The sequence below is a fragment of the Taudactylus pleione genome, unplaced genomic scaffold (assembly GCF_031769625.1).
Source record: "Taudactylus pleione unplaced genomic scaffold, aTauple2 ptg000095l, whole genome shotgun sequence".
NCBI classification, from domain to species: domain Eukaryota; kingdom Metazoa; phylum Chordata; class Amphibia; order Anura; family Myobatrachidae; genus Taudactylus; species Taudactylus pleione.
In genome coordinates, this window is record NW_028284497.1 from 31910914 (window position 1) to 31926763 (window position 15850).

General features: G+C 41.4%; 1 protein-coding gene across 3 annotated transcripts in view; it reads right to left on the reverse strand.

Annotated features, from left to right (window-relative positions):
* Positions 1–15850, reverse strand: part of NAA35 (N-alpha-acetyltransferase 35, NatC auxiliary subunit) — a 104218-nt gene that overhangs the window by 24255 nt on the left and 64113 nt on the right. For all 3 annotated transcript variants that reach the window (XM_088470090.1, XM_088470091.1, XM_088470089.1), the window contains exons 17-19: positions 12154–12332; positions 11346–11482; positions 276–343 (exon numbers count right to left, since the gene is read on the reverse strand). In XM_088470090.1, coding sequence (XP_088326216.1) covers positions 276–343; positions 11346–11482; positions 12154–12332 — 384 coding nt within the window. The remainder of the gene's footprint in view (positions 1–275; positions 344–11345; positions 11483–12153; positions 12333–15850) is intronic.

Below are 15850 nucleotides of genomic sequence, written 5' to 3' on the forward strand. Positions count from 1 at the left end.
TGTGAAGGCCGATATATCCATCAGTGTGTACCCAGCTTAAAATGGTGCTGCAACAAATCAGCTCCTGTCATTTTTCAAACACAGTTTGTGTAAAATTAGTTAGGAGCAGATTGGTTGGAGCACCATTTAAGATTAGTAACGAGTGATAACAAGCATATCACTCGTTATTAAAAGGGGCCCATAGAGTGATCAGTATTTTCAGTAAGTCTCACTAATTTACAAATTGCATATTGAAAAAGTCGCTGCAATTAAAAATGTTGAAGCTCTACATTTACCTTGTACATCCCAGCACACATGTTCTGATAAGCCTGGCTTAAAGTTATCTCTCTGCTCAATGGACGAACTGAAAAACAAAAACAAACCCACTATAATTTATTACTAACAAAGCATTATTTGAAAATCATACAAAAATACTATTACGCTTGTTATAGGAAGGCAGTACAACAACTACAGATGTGTCCACATACATCTATGCTCCGTGCACTGCAAGTTGCGCTAAACATAACGCGGGAGCTCCGTGTGACACACCCGCAGTTGCTCACAGAATATAGACATACTGCATATCACTTTAATCAGCAGAAGCTGGTGCTAACTATTTGCATCGCTGTGCGAGTAAGACGCATTTGAAAGCAAAAAGTCGCACAAAAAGACACTCGGCTCTTCTGAGTCATGCCACGGCATGGTGCGACTATTTGGGCTGTTTAGCGCGCAAGGCGGCTAGATGTATAAGGACACATCTGTAAATTGTAAAATAATAAAATAAAAAAACCAAGAAGAAAAAAAAAAGAAAAAAAATCCATGTCTGGACATATGTTGTCATCATTAAGAGTCCTATTCTGGATGGCAGTGCCTGCTGATACCTGGAGACAAGCAAGACTTGGATAATACAGTTTGCTTAAATTGTACCTATCTATAGAGTTTCTATAAATAAATCAAGGTTGACCCAAAATCGAAGCCACGCTCTACAGTGTGTGGCCTAATGTCTAGGAATAGGATGGCCTTCATTTCTAATGAAGTGACTAGGAACCATTACTTACTATCTCTGGCTGCTCAGGCACGGAACTTTTAAACAGTCAAACTGCCAGCCATGTACAGCAGTTTACAATAATCCACCAAAAATGTGAGGAAAAATATGCAAAAAAATAATCTAGGCCAGATAACAGAGCAAGAGAAGTGATAAATCTAGAAATAAAAATTACTGGAATTAAGACCCAGATGCGAGATCCCAGATAACCAGTAAGAATACAGGCCTGCCTATGAGAAAGCTAGAAAGCCTTTTTCTTCCTTCAGTTATGTGGGAAACACAGATATTGTTGTGGGGATATCCCAAAACATTCAATATAGTGAAGCATGGGATGGAAGGGACAATAGGAGTCCGCTACTAGAAGTAACTTTCTCTGTATCAGGAGTGACCAAAATGGAGTTTTCAAGCCATTTTGCTGTTCAGTGCGCTCGGTCAGTTTTGCCTCATATACAGATTGTGACAAAGTCCAGTATATGTCAACATGTTTTAGAATGCCAACTAGCTAGCTATTACAGTTGTTTAATTATGTGACCAGACATACTTAATGGAAAATACACATTGTTACCTTCAATTAATACAAAATACATACCATAAAAGTTGTTTATTGAAATGTTTATTCCAATATTCATAATTGAGGCAACAATGCCCCCCATACTGTCTATTAATATTTCTAAAAATGACCTTTATATTTAAAATGCCTACTCAGGAGTTTTTATCTTAGCAGTCTATATAAGCTGTAATTTGTCAGTATAGAAGGAGCCTTATTCCTGGAACAACACACTGCAGAAGTGCTAGGACGTTTGACCATAATCCAGTCTCTAGATGCTGAGAGAAGGGCTCCTGGATTTGCTGATGTGATTGCTGTATCTACTGAATTAATCGACAATTGTAACCAAGTATTATAATAAATGTACACTTTTATATTCAATTTGTTTGTTTAAGTATAATTTCTGGGAATCCACCCATCTGGGATCTCTTAGTTTGAACCCACCTGAAATATCCTCCTAAAGGCAGCTTCTCTTCTACCAAGGTACATTATTAATTCAGGAATTTAATGTGTGTGGAGATTAACCATTGGCCTCCCTGTAACCTATTCAATGAAAAGCCTCTGCTCCATCAAAAGAAAGAAAATCAAACATACACCACAGTAATATGGGAAGATAGAATATAGTGGGGGGGATTGAATTGTTCTGCTGGTGGCTTTTTTTTTTTTCACGACGACCGACAGAGCAATTCAATTGTTACTCTGTCAGGGCGCCGGCATTTCTGCACGCACTCAGGAGGGTGAGAGCAGAAATGTGTCTGAAACACCCTGGTTAGGCGGCGAAGAGGGCGATAATTAATGAGCGCCCAGAACAATTTAATATCAAATTGGGCGCTCAATAATTATCACGGGCAAAAAACATTTGAATCGCCCAGAGTGTGTCCTCCACCACATAATCAAGGACTACCACAAAATAAACTAACATGAAACCTATGCCTTTTCAAAAAAAAAACAAAAAAACATTTAAAAATATAAGAACCAGCTACTTCCCCTGTGACTGGATCTACCATTTCTCACATACAAATGTGAATAATTCACTCGTATATATTTTTGTCACTTATTACCATAGCATGCTTGTGAAAGTTGTTGTACATAAAGAAAGGTGTGTGTTAATTGAGTAACATTCTGAGACAGGATATCACATGGTAAAGAAAGCATCTGGTTTGAGTTCACCTTGTGGGTGGGGGGGGGGGGGATAGTAATCACTGTGACAACCACATTCCTTTAAGTGGTTGAATGAAGTACCCATATAAAAAGATAACTACTCTTTCTGTGGAATATGTCCCAGTAATGAACAATGCAGTTTAATTGGGAACCACAAATTACTTTAAATTCTGTTTAAATACCAATTGTTCATTTTAGCTCCTTGCTCCCTATGCACAGAGCTAGTGACTGTTATTAAACAATAATATGTAATAACGCGGTACTTATACAGTCAGGTGCATAAATATTGGGACATTGACAGAATTTTCATATTTTGGCCTCTATTCACTACCACAATGGCTTTGAAATGAAACAAACAAGATGTGCTTTAACTGCAGACTTTCAGATTTAATTTGAGGGTAATTATATCCAAATCAGGTGAACGGTGTAGGAATTACAATGGTTTCTATATGTGCCTCCCACTTTTTAAGGGGCCAAAAGTAATGGGACAAACTAAACAATCCTAAATCTAACTTTCACTTTTTAATACTTTGTTGCAAATCCTTTGCAGGCAATTACAGCCTGAAGTCTGGAATGCATAGACATCACCAGACGCTGGGTTTCATCCCTGGTGATGCTCTGCCAGGACTCTACTGCAAATGTCTTCACTTCCTGCTTGTTCTTGGGGCATTTTCCCTTCAGTTTTGTCTTCATCAAGTGAAATGCATGCTCAATCGGATTCAGGTCAGGGGATTGACTTAGCCATTGCATAACATTCCACTTTTTAGCCTTGAAAAACTTGGTTGCTTTTGCAGTATGCTTCGGGTCATTGTCCATCTGCACTGTGAAGTGCCGTCCAATGAGTTCTGAAGCACTGAATATGAGCATATAATATTGCCCGAAACACTTCAGAATTCATTCTGCTGCTTTTGTCAGCAGTCACATCATCAATAAATACAAGGGAACCAGTTCCATTGGCAGCCATACATGCCCATGCCATGACACTACCACCATGCTTCACTGATGAGGTGGCATGTTTTGGATTATGAGCAGTTCCTTTCCTTCTCCATACTCTTCTCTTCCCATCACTCTGGTACAAATTGATCTTTGTCTCATCTGTCCATAGGATGTTGTTCCAGAACTGTAATGGCTTTTTTAGATGTTGTTTGGCAAACTCTAATCTGGTCTTCCTGTTTTTGAGGCTCACCAATGGTTTACATCTTGTGGTGAACCCTCTATATTTACTCTTGTGAAGTCTTTTCTTGATTGTTGACTTTGACACATATACACCTACCTCCTGGAGAGTGTTCTTGATTTGGCCAACTGTTGTAGGGGTTTTTCTTCAACAGGGAAATAATTCTTCTGTCATCCACCACAGTTTTCCCTGGTCTTCCGGGTCTTTTGGTGTTGCTGAGCTCTCCGGTGCGTTCTTTCTTTTTAAGAATGTTCCAAACAGTTGATTTGGCCACACCTAATGTTTTTGCTATCTCTCTGATGGGTTTGTTTTGATTTTTCAGCCTAATGATGGCTTGCTTCACTGATAGTGACAGCTCTTTGAATCTTATATTGAGAGTCGACAGCAACTGATTCCAAATGCAAATGTCACACCTAGAATCAACTCCAGACCTTTTACCTGCTTAATTGATAATGAAATAATGAGGGAATAGCTCACACCTGTTCATGAAATAGCTTTTGAGTTGATAGTCCCATTACTTTTGGCCCCTTAAAGAGTGGGAGGCACATATAGAAACGGTTGTAATTCCTACACCGTTCACCTGATTGGGATGTAATTACCCTCAAATTAAATCTGAAAGTCTGCAGTTAAAGCACATCTTGTTTGTTTCATTTCAAAGCCATTGTGGTGGTGAATAGAGGCCAAAATATGAAAATTCTGTCAATGTCCCAATATTTATGCACCTGACTGTAGCTCTCCTCAATTCTGTCCTCAAGACTGTCCAGGGAAACCATGAACTGCATTAAATAATACAAAGCACTGGCCCAGTCAAATGTAATCCTGATTGGCTGGCTCAGTGCAGTCTCATTTCTTCTGCCAGACTGGTCACCCTGCTGAAAACATCCACTCACATTGGCCTAGTATTTCAAGTGCTTACTTGAATTTATGGCAGGAATAAAGTTTCGCTTTGGCCCTACTTAAAGAGCGCATATTGATGTATTCTGCATATACCAACTCATAGTGATATTTAACAGGATTTATAAATAAGCAATAGATAATCTTCAAAAGATCATGTACAATGCCTATTATCTACTATATTCATGTGCGTACAGAAAACAGCTAGCACTGTACTTTGTTCCCTTAATGTCCTACTTTTAACCCCTTCGCACTGGATCCACACTCTGTTGAAGTCCAAAACCTAAGTATGCAGACAGGAGAAATCAGCCACAGTCACCAGCAGCTACACACACTACCCAGAAGTAAGATATCAGGTGCCAGTGAAGGAGTATGGTGGTGGCAGTTGTGTACATTTGTCACTTGAAGTTGGTGAATGGAGTAAAATAACACCAGCAGAGGTGGTCAGTAACAGCATGTTACAGACAGTAAAAGGGAAATCCAAGACAAATTAGTAAAACCTTTGAAAACAAGGACAGAGTGAGGAGTAAGCACATTGCCACATTGTCAAATCCTCTGAGCGGAAACAAAAAGTACCGGTCGGGTGGAATATCCAAGATGGCCACGTTTTAAGCTCATCTCCATAATCTCAGATTGCTAGTCTTCGCAAATCTCTGCTCTCCTACCCGATAAACGCCAATTATCTCGGGTGATTTATCAGCTTGACATCTGGAGAAGCAATATATATTGTTGGCTACGGGGGACCGTTCACCATTTTCCCCCGTAGTCCGGAACCACTGCAGGGTCGCGTGAGACCCTTTACCCGCCACCCATTCATATAGTGCTCCAGGCTTCTCCACATGTAGTGAAGCCCTGATGCCTTGCCTGCTGGTGGATACCCCACTGCCTGTGGCTGTCCCAGTGCTGCTGTTGTCTGCAGCATTGGGTGCCGGCACTGGTGCCATTCGCCTGTGTTCTCCTCCATTACTTATGAGGCATTGCCTGCTTGCGGATTTCCCACTATCTGTGACTGTACTGGCGCTACTGCTGCCCGCAGTGACAAGTGATGGAGTTAGTGCCATTCCCCTTGTGGCCTCCTCAGTTACTCACTGAAGGGCTCCTTCCTTCGTGGTATCCTGCTCTGGCTGGTGTTGCAGCCCATAACTGCATCTGGAACTGCTGTGGCTTCTCTATGGTAACTTCCCATGCCCTGCCTTCCCGCAAGCCACTCTGCTCTACTGAAGACACCCGACAGTTGCGTCCTCTTGCCTGGAGTTTGGTGTGCCGAAGTGAACGGCCGATTCCTCAGTGGCTTCATCCTGCTGACTGGTCTGCCCTGCTCTCTCTGCGCAATTCAACAGGACCCTGGTTGTTTGCCTTCATCGAGGAGCCGCTACTCACTGTTGGACCCATGCTCAGCCACATCTTGGAGCATCATCACTTTACTGTGGGGATTGTGGAACATCTTCAGCTATCTGATCCGTAGACTCCCCCCTATGTTCTACAGTCTGCAGAACTCAGACCAAGGAAACGCAGTCCCAGATACATTCCTGATAGCAGTGTCCGGCTCATCTGTGGGGATTACTTGTGTCATCAGCATGTCAGGAGGCACCTCTTCCTGCCCTCATTTGACAGAAGTGGTCCCTCTGAAATAAACCTGGTATCTTCTCCCATATACTACATTATTACATACAGGACTGGGGGATAATTTTGCAATTCATAGTAGAAACGCCTGACCAATCCAGTGCCCTTAAGTCTATATTTGGTGGACATCCATGACTTAGGTACTGGACTTCTGTGGCATTTCTTTGCTACAAACGTGGTGTGTGTGGGTTGTATTATAGAGTGTCACACTCATATTACACCCCCTACACAGGGAAAACCAGTACCTCCATCCTATGGTCTCCTTCCTCAAAAGTACTGCAGGGATGCAGAATTAGTGAACATTGCTGCAGTTATACCTCAATAACTCTACCTCACATTATACTGGTGCTGGAATATTACTCTTGGTAACAAGTATTGCTGACTTAACGTGCATGGCATTTTTTAAACCTGCTATTATTGGATATTGTATTCATGGTACTTACATTGCATTGCTTGTTACAAATTCATTTTTTTATTTCTATGACATTAATGTTTATAATTACTTTCTATTAAGTTGAGCACAGTCCCTTTTGGAACCACACACATGACTATCTTTATGCTGGTAGTCTATCCTCCTCTGCTTACTGATGATGGTAGTACACAACTGTTGTAAATGTGATGCGGAGTTTGGCACCACCTAGTAGTGGTTTGCTTTAAAAGTAACAGTGTTCGGATACGTACCATTGTAATATACAACTCCTTGGGTGTTTTTATTTCTGGTGACATGCACTAGTTTCTGTTATTGCTTCCCCCTTGGTCTTTTGTAAAATCTTGTTTTACAATAGTACTTTATTACTCTTCTTTTCACACTACTGTTTTGGCTCATTATGTAACTTTATAGTTTCCCTGGGGGAGGGAATATTCTTTGGGTGTTCCATATTCTGAATATCTTTTATACCATTACCAGTGATCCCTGTTAGCAGCTAGGATATCTAGGAATTATCATTGTTAAACCTAAACAAACCTTGTCAAAACAAATGTCCTTCCCATCCCATCCCCCTCAGGACCCACTGTTAGGGGCACCTACTTCCCAAGCTGGGAAGGTCACAGCATCTAAAGATGAAATGGCGACGATACTCTAACACATGATCATACCCAATATAGCTGAGAAATTTCAACAATTGATGTCCAAACTGATGACAACTTCAACCAAATAGTGCCTAAAAATCAGTGAGAAACTCGATCAGCTCATGCCCCAAATAGACAAAAGATTAGACTGATATAAACTTCAATTGACTCTGCGCTTAATCGACAGTCTAGTCATGCCACCAGGTTACATACACTTGAACAGACGATCAGTGATACGAGGATACTCTCTTGTCAATTCAAGCACCACTACCTCTCAGACCTAATCCATACAAAAGTTAGCAGACAAGGTTGGCGGTGTGGAGAATTGCCATCGACGAAACAACTTATGCTTTTGTAGAGATTTCTGAGCATGTTAAAGGGACAAGCCCTTTTTGACTACCTGGGCTATAACTTTCCGTTCTAAACCTTGAAACTTAGCTAGGTGTCCCACAAACTGTAAGGGTGCGTCGCCTGGGACAGGAGCGAGAGGGGGTAGTGGCAGACTAAGGAGAAAATCCTAGTCACTTATAAACGCCTAAAACAATTGGTGGTTGAGGAATGCAAGATCCTCATTTTTCTGATATAGAAGGAAAAGGAATGAACAGCGCTAGTGTCAATAATAAAAATAAATTGATTGATAATAACTGAATGGAATCTGGTAATACCACTCAAACAATTAGTATCTGGATGCAAATAAAAAAAAAATATATATATATATATATATATATACACACACATTGTGGCTCTCCTAATCCAATTGCTTCAAAATATAAATGGTATTTAATAATATAAAACCATAACATAGGTTATGCACAAAGTTAAAACAAAGAAAATAAAAAATAAGAGTAATCAAATCCTCAGGTGGATAAATGTAGCTCAGTCTAGTGAGTTAATTGTCCATGAAAAGGATAAGATGAATGAAAACACAATAATAGTCACGATTTCAAGTAGCAGCAAAAGTGTAAATGGGTTTATTGGAGCACTACTATATACAGTATTTACTTATTTTCTTATGTTTTACCTATACATTTATATGTTTAGAAAGGGTTAATATGCCTTCAGTTAAGGTAGATTTCATGAATGATTTCTCATTCTATCTATATATTCAGATGAACATTTTATATTAGTATACTTTCGTGTAGTATAGATGTCGTGCTCAATATTGTTTGTTATCCATGACGATGTTTATGAACAATAATTGATTTTATTCCCTAGCCCTCTTATAGTTGATGGAGTCAGATTAGGCAGACAGGACTTGTTTATCGACCATCTATCATCTTTCTGAAAAGCAGGGATACCATTATGAGAGCGAACAACTAGTTCTTTTGATGATTTATTGGAAAAATAATCGATCTGTTTATAATAGGTGTTACTCACCTGTTTATCTCCATCTCAGACAGGGTTGGTATTTGCTTCTTGTTAAGAGGAATTGATCGATGAGAGCCATCTATACTTGAATGTATGTTAATATTATTCTTTATATTAGTATATTTAATGTGCATTTTTGATGTCATGTTTAAATTATGTAGGTTATCCACGATGTTCGTGAATAGATTAAGTATATAAAATGAATGCACTATGAAATATATCTGATGATTATTAACAATGAGTACCAATAACATTAGATTATGTCCCCTAATTGAGGGATTTTAGTTTAAAGAGATATGAACTACTGCTGCATTGTATTTATATATGCACTAATGAAGAGAGAGATCAATTGTTTACCAGTGACATTCAGCGGCACGAGTGTGTGTACATCACGTGACCGCTGACGGACTGGATTGCTATGGAGCGAATAACATCAGAGCGGCATGTGTATGTTTACAACACATGACCGCTGATGTGTTGAGTCACTCCTACTCCGCCTCTAGTGATTCACATGACTCAGGAGACAGGTCCATGTCACATGATGCGGAAAGCACATACGAGTACAGGTATACAATGAATGTCATGTTATTCTCATCATAATTGGTGAGTTATTAATCTGTTTAGGTATGTTATTCTTATTAAGGCTCCCTCTGATTATTTATATTTTAATATTACTTATTTATCTATACGGCTTGGTTCTTATCGAGTGCAATGATTGCAGCTGTTTTGACTCTGCAATTAGTACTAGGGTATTTAAACCCCATTTTGAATTAATTCCCTATGAAGCTACTGAAGAAGTTGTGGGGGCTTTCCACAACGAAAACACGTTTTAGCACCCCAAGGATTTCCCCTTTGGATTGGAGTTCTGTACGGGAGGTTCCGGACCAGCACCATTTTCACCAACTTCTCCAAGCCACTGCTAGTGTGATCCGTTCATTACACAGGAGACAAGTTTCCAAACAGACTATCCTAGGAGGCTGGTAATATAATATACTGTTGCTGGATAATCATCCGGATTGCCCTGGAATATCACTCCATCTTTTACACTTTTGCTGCTACTTGAATTTGTGACTATTATTGTGTTTTCATTCATCTTATCCTTTTCATGGACAATGAACTCACTAGACTGAGCAGCAACATGGAAGAGCCTGTATCCACCATTATAAAATACGTTTTTTTGCCTGCAGCTGAAACAGCCACTAACAATTTCTTTGTTCCCTAACTACCCGCATGGCCTCAAAATCCTAAAAACTGACAATTCAGGTGAATGAGGTAAGTAACTAAATGCCAATTAACAGAACGTCATACCTGGACCCAGAATCGTTGTATCACAGGACATGCCCAGAGACAATGCGCCAATCAAATCTGATATCTACCATGGAGAGATAAATACGTCCTATGAAATATGTTAAGCGCTAAATATATGATGCCACTGTTTGGTCGGTGGCCGCCATGGAAAAACACAGGTCTACTCAGCGTTTCTTTGAGACATGGGAGGGCTTCATCGACATCCTTCCATCCACACTCTGAGAACAACTATGTTTTTGGGGTACACTATTGTATAAAACCAATGTGTTCTCAAGACCCCACCCCAATTCACCTCCCGACCTCAACCCCTAAAACATGACATTTTGACTTAAGTGTTGACAGTACTACTCTTCTAATTCAGAATCCGTCTATTTGGGCTGTGACTGTCACCCTTCCTCTTGTTTACTTTTGGATCCAAGTCTAACGTATTTATTCTTTTACTTTGCTTCTTATTTCATTCAATATCGATTATGTTTGAGACTTATATCACATGTTAATTTCCCTGTTGTATAGACGACTTGTCTTGTATTTTCATGCCTCAATAAAGAAAAAAGTGTCTTTAAACTGAAAGTTGTATAAATATCCCCAATCACAGTATAAATGCCTTGAATTATATTTATACTAATCATTAACAGAACAGGTTGGAAGAGGTTATTTTAAACACAGAAAACATATTTTGTACTATTATAGGACCAACCCAAATTACATTAGCCATAGCCAATAAAAATGAAATCTCAGAAGCAAGACTTCATGGGCAGTGTAAGATGCATGGACCAAAGCTCCAGGACATCCTCAACCCCATCAGCTTCCAACAGGGTTCCCTGCTGCACAAGGCAAAATGCTGCTCTTGCAAAGCAATTACCAGAGGCAACACAGTATTGATCAGGAAATCATATTCGTAGCAGTGCCAAACACAATAATGGCAGACATTTACCTGCATACAATTAAGGATTTTATTCTCCATTATGCCAATGCACATAATCGATATTGAATGAAATTAGAAGCAAAGTAAAAGAATAAATACGTAAGACTTGGATCCAAAAGTAAACAAGAGGAAGGGTGAAAACTTTGATATCTGGTGATGAAGGTATGAATACATCCGGTCATAAATGGTTTGTGTGTACTTAGGAAATACAGAATTTATTTTTTTTTTTTTCAACAAAACATTTATACATTACTTTTCTTTTTTTTCTTAGTCTTTTTGCTGCTACGACCTTTCTGTTGTTCCTCCATAATGCGCTCTTCTGCCATCTGCGAGCTATCTGCCCGACTTAGTGTAGACATCAACCAAGCATAAAGAAACTCAGACAGGTACCTAAAGTTCATTGAAGAAAAGGAAAATTTAAAGTAAACTCAAATTGATAAAACATATACAGAAGGGCAGCTGGAAATTTGTAGAACTGGAAGCAGATATTGAACTACAAAATCTAGTTCTATAAAGGAAACTATTATATTACGCAAAAGAGACATGTAACGGTTTCATGAATTAGTAATACATATATCCAATAGATTACTTACCTGAAGTCCAGCATTCAGGCTAATCAAGGGCTACCCTTATTATGTGTGTGTGCGCTTTAAGATGCTCAGCTAGCTCCTAATTTGTCTAGGAGGGCGAGTCTATAGGAGCATGAAGCGTGCAGTAGAATCAGGGGATCCTGTCACTTCTGCCAGTCTTTTTACACACAGGCAGGAAAGCCTCCATGACATCAGGAGGCCTACCAGACAAGCTTGAAAGCCAGACACTAGGTACTTTTTACATGTACATCAGTATAAAAAATAGGAAAGTAATTACTGAAATATTAACTTTGGGAATCTCTTTGTGTGTAGCATATGGTTTAACAGCAAACATTTTACAATCTTAATCGTTAATGAAAGGTAATTAACAGTAACTTCTAGGATCAATTAAAGATTGACAAGATGGATGTGCCTGTAAGGAACAGGTAAATTGTTTATATGAATACTGCAGGGGAAATTAAAAGTACTCACCAATAGATGTAATAGTATTCGTGCATGCTATAGAGTTCCAGTTCAAAACCACTCAGCAAGTACTGAATCATTATCCGCAAGTTATGGTAAAGCACCCAGGTACCCAAGCATGCTAAGTGTTGCCTTTGTGGTTCTTGCTTCAGCAACATGCTGTGAAGAGCTGCGTCCACCTTCTCCGCCTAGCAAGCCATCAAAAACACAAAAGTGTTATCACTACAAGGCAACAAATATACTTGACAGCTAAAATCTTAAACTAAAGTTTTAAAACCTATTACGCATGATGCAAGACAACCATATGATGTTACAGACCTTTAATAGAACCCATTTGCAAATATTTTTGATAATTTAAAGAAAATGAGAGTTATGGTAAAACTTCCCTTTGGTAACTCTCTTACTTCAAAGTCCATAGAGTCCACAGGGCGACATTGGGGTGTAGGTGGGACCTGGAGGACCAGACACTAACAGAAAGCTTTTCAATCCTAGGATGCTCCGGTCCTTCCCCCTATACCAAGCCCACAGTCTGAGGGCACTTCAGTTTTGTTAACAAGCCCAAGGCAGGAGCAGGACAGGAGAGAAGGAAGACTGGTACACTGAAGAATCACACTCTCTCACACAGAGAATGGAATAGGGGGCCAAGAGAAGAAACCCATAAAAGCCAGGTGCGTCAGGGCGCGTGCCCTGTGGACCCTATGGACTTCGAAGAGAAAGTTAACAAAGGTAAGTTTTACCGTAACTCATTTTCTTCTTCAGGGCCCTTAGGGCTCCACAGAGGAGACAATGGGAGATGTCCCAAAGCAGTTGTTCATGGACGGGGACGCTCCTGAGCTGAGAAGAGAACCCTGCGCCCGAAGGAAGGATCCTGAGAGGCAAATGTATCAAAGGCATAAAACCTAAGAAAGGTGTGGACAGAAGACAACGTAGCCGCCTTGCATAGTTGTTCAGCAGAGGCGCCACGCCGGGCTGCACACGAGGGACCAACAGAGAGAGTAGAATGAGCTGTACTATAGCTGGCACAGTAAGGCCAGTTTGCGTGTAAGCCTGTGAGATAGTCATGCAAATCCATCTGGCCAGAGTGTTTGTTAGCTGGCCATCCCTTCTTATGGAATCCATATAAGATGAAGAGGGAGTCCGATTTCCTGAAGGAACTAGGGCGGTCCACGTAGATCTTCAGAGCACAGACCACATCCAAAGAGGCTTCACCTGCCGAGAGGTCTGGTGATTGAAAGACCGGAACCACAATATCCTCATTAATGTGGAAACGAGAAACCACTGTGGGAAGGAAGCCCGGGCGCATTCTAAGAACAACCCTGCCCTGATGAAAGATTAAAAAGTTGGAGTGCCATGAAAGCACCCCTAAAACAGATACCCTAAGGCAGATGCTATAGCCAGAAGAAACAGTTTTTCGCAGTGAGCCACTTGACATCCACTGATTCCAAGGGAGCAAATGGAGGTTCCTGTAGTGCGTGGAGAACCACTGACAAATCCCACGTAGCCACAGGAGGGACAAAGGGAGGTTGTACACATAGAACACCTTGCACTAAGGTGCGAACATCCGGTAAAGGAGCAATTCTGCGCTGGAACCAGATGGACAGAGTAGAGACGTGCACTTTCAGAGATGCTAGGCGGAGTTCAAGATCCAATCCAGCCTGAAGAAAGGCAAGTATTCTAGAAACCTTAAAAACTTGGAGGGTCATAGTTTCTAGGGGCACACCACTGGAAATATGTATGTCATACCCGGTAATAAATACTGGCAGAGGCCGGTTTACGAGCTCTGGTCATTGTCTGGACCACAGAGTTAGAAAATCCCTTAGACCATAGAGGGATGTCTCAAGAGCCAAGCCGTTAAAGACAAGCGGGCCAGGTCCGGATGTACAAAGGGACCCTGATACAACAGGTCTGGTCGTAGAGGAAATTGAAGAGGAATGTCTATGGAGAGACTTTGAAGGTTGGAGTACCAATGGCGTCGGAGCTATCAACAGGACTGTGCCCCCTTTCTCCTTGAACTTCCGAAGAACTAGGGGAAGAAGGGATATTGGAAGGAAGAGGTACACCAAATGGAAGATCCACTTCACAGATAATGCGTCCATGAAGGCAGCGATGGGGTCCCTTGTTCTGGCTCCATACACTGGAAGTTTGTGGTTGTGTCTCGAGGCCATGAGATCCACTTCCCAATTGAGAATTCCTGGGATGAACACTGCGGAGATGGCGTTCGGTCCATGTTATAATGCGGGACACTTCTGACATTGCTGCTCGACTTTGAGCGCCTCCCTGGTGATTGAGGTAGGCCACTGCCGTGGCGTTGTCAGACTGTACTTGTATTGGCCTGCTCTGAAGGATATCCAGAGCCAGAGTGAGAGCTCAGTAGATGGCTCTGAGTTCTAGGACGTTGATTGGCAAGACTGCCTCAGCCTGAGTCCAGCGGCCCTGGAAAAAGTACTGGCCAGTCACCGCGCCTCACCCTCGGTGGCTTGTGTCCGTGGTTAGGAGTACCCAAGTCCGGGATCCAAAAGGGGCGTCCCATGTTCAAGTGGGACGTCTGTAGCCACCAGGCCAGAGGCGAACCTCTGGGGAGACTCATCATCTGTGATCCAAGCAGATGAGGCAGCCCATTCCACCTGGAGAGGATCAGGTGTTGGAGCCTGGAGTCAACTACACCATGTCCAAAGTGGACACCATGGATCCCAGGGTCTGCATTCTCAAACTCGGTCCTCAGGACCCCAAATAGTGCATGTTTTACAGGTCTCCTTATATTATCACAAGTGAAATAACTAGATCCACCTGTGGATCTTTTAAAATGTGTCAGTGAGTAATGAATTCTGGTAAAATTGTCGTTTAAAGGATGGCAATTTTGCCTTAGGAGCAGGCTCTGCCTCTTCTATTTGAAGAATAGATTTTACAGCTCTCACAAGTGCAAATATATATAATTTAGAGGGGGGTTCCTCATCTCCCGAAGGAGAGTCAGAGTGAGAGAGGTCTGCATCTTCTGCCTCCCCAGATGATAAATCAGAATCTAATAGCTGGGTGGACTGGGAAGATAACACAGCGCACCTAGTAGATCTACTAGGTTAGGGTCTCTCTTTTTGCAGCATTTGTTGAAAGGCTGTAGAGGTTTCCGCCAGACTCTACACGGAGGTAGAAAGTACGTCTACCCATGGGGGAGGCAAAGTATTTGCAGGGTTTACCTGCTGTGGCCATTCCATAGGGGGAGCTACGACAGGGATCGTTAGATAGTCCACAATTTATGCCAGCACCTGTGAAAAAGTAACCCAGGGAGGGTCTTGAGGGTAGAACACTGGGACTGATGGGCCCGTAGCAGTATAACAACATGCACAAAGACCATCCTGAATGAGGTCCTCTGAAGCGAAGCCTGCTGAGCAGGACTTACAAGACACCAGAGTGGGGGGAGCAGGATGCTGGTCATTCTAGCCTCTGCCTGACATAGCTGCAAGAATAATGTAACACAATCTGACAGTGCAGCGAGCAACCCAGATGTATGTGTAATACGGAACAATATAGTGCACACCAACGATATGTAGTATGAGATAGCCCTCACAAATATATGTAGATGTGAGGTGCAATGAACCCCTTATACCTTAGTATGCCAGGGTTATAGCAGAAGAAAGGGAAAGGTATAAGCTGAGTCATATGAAAAGGAAAACAGACAGCAGCGCTAGCATAAGCCACATACAATGCAGAA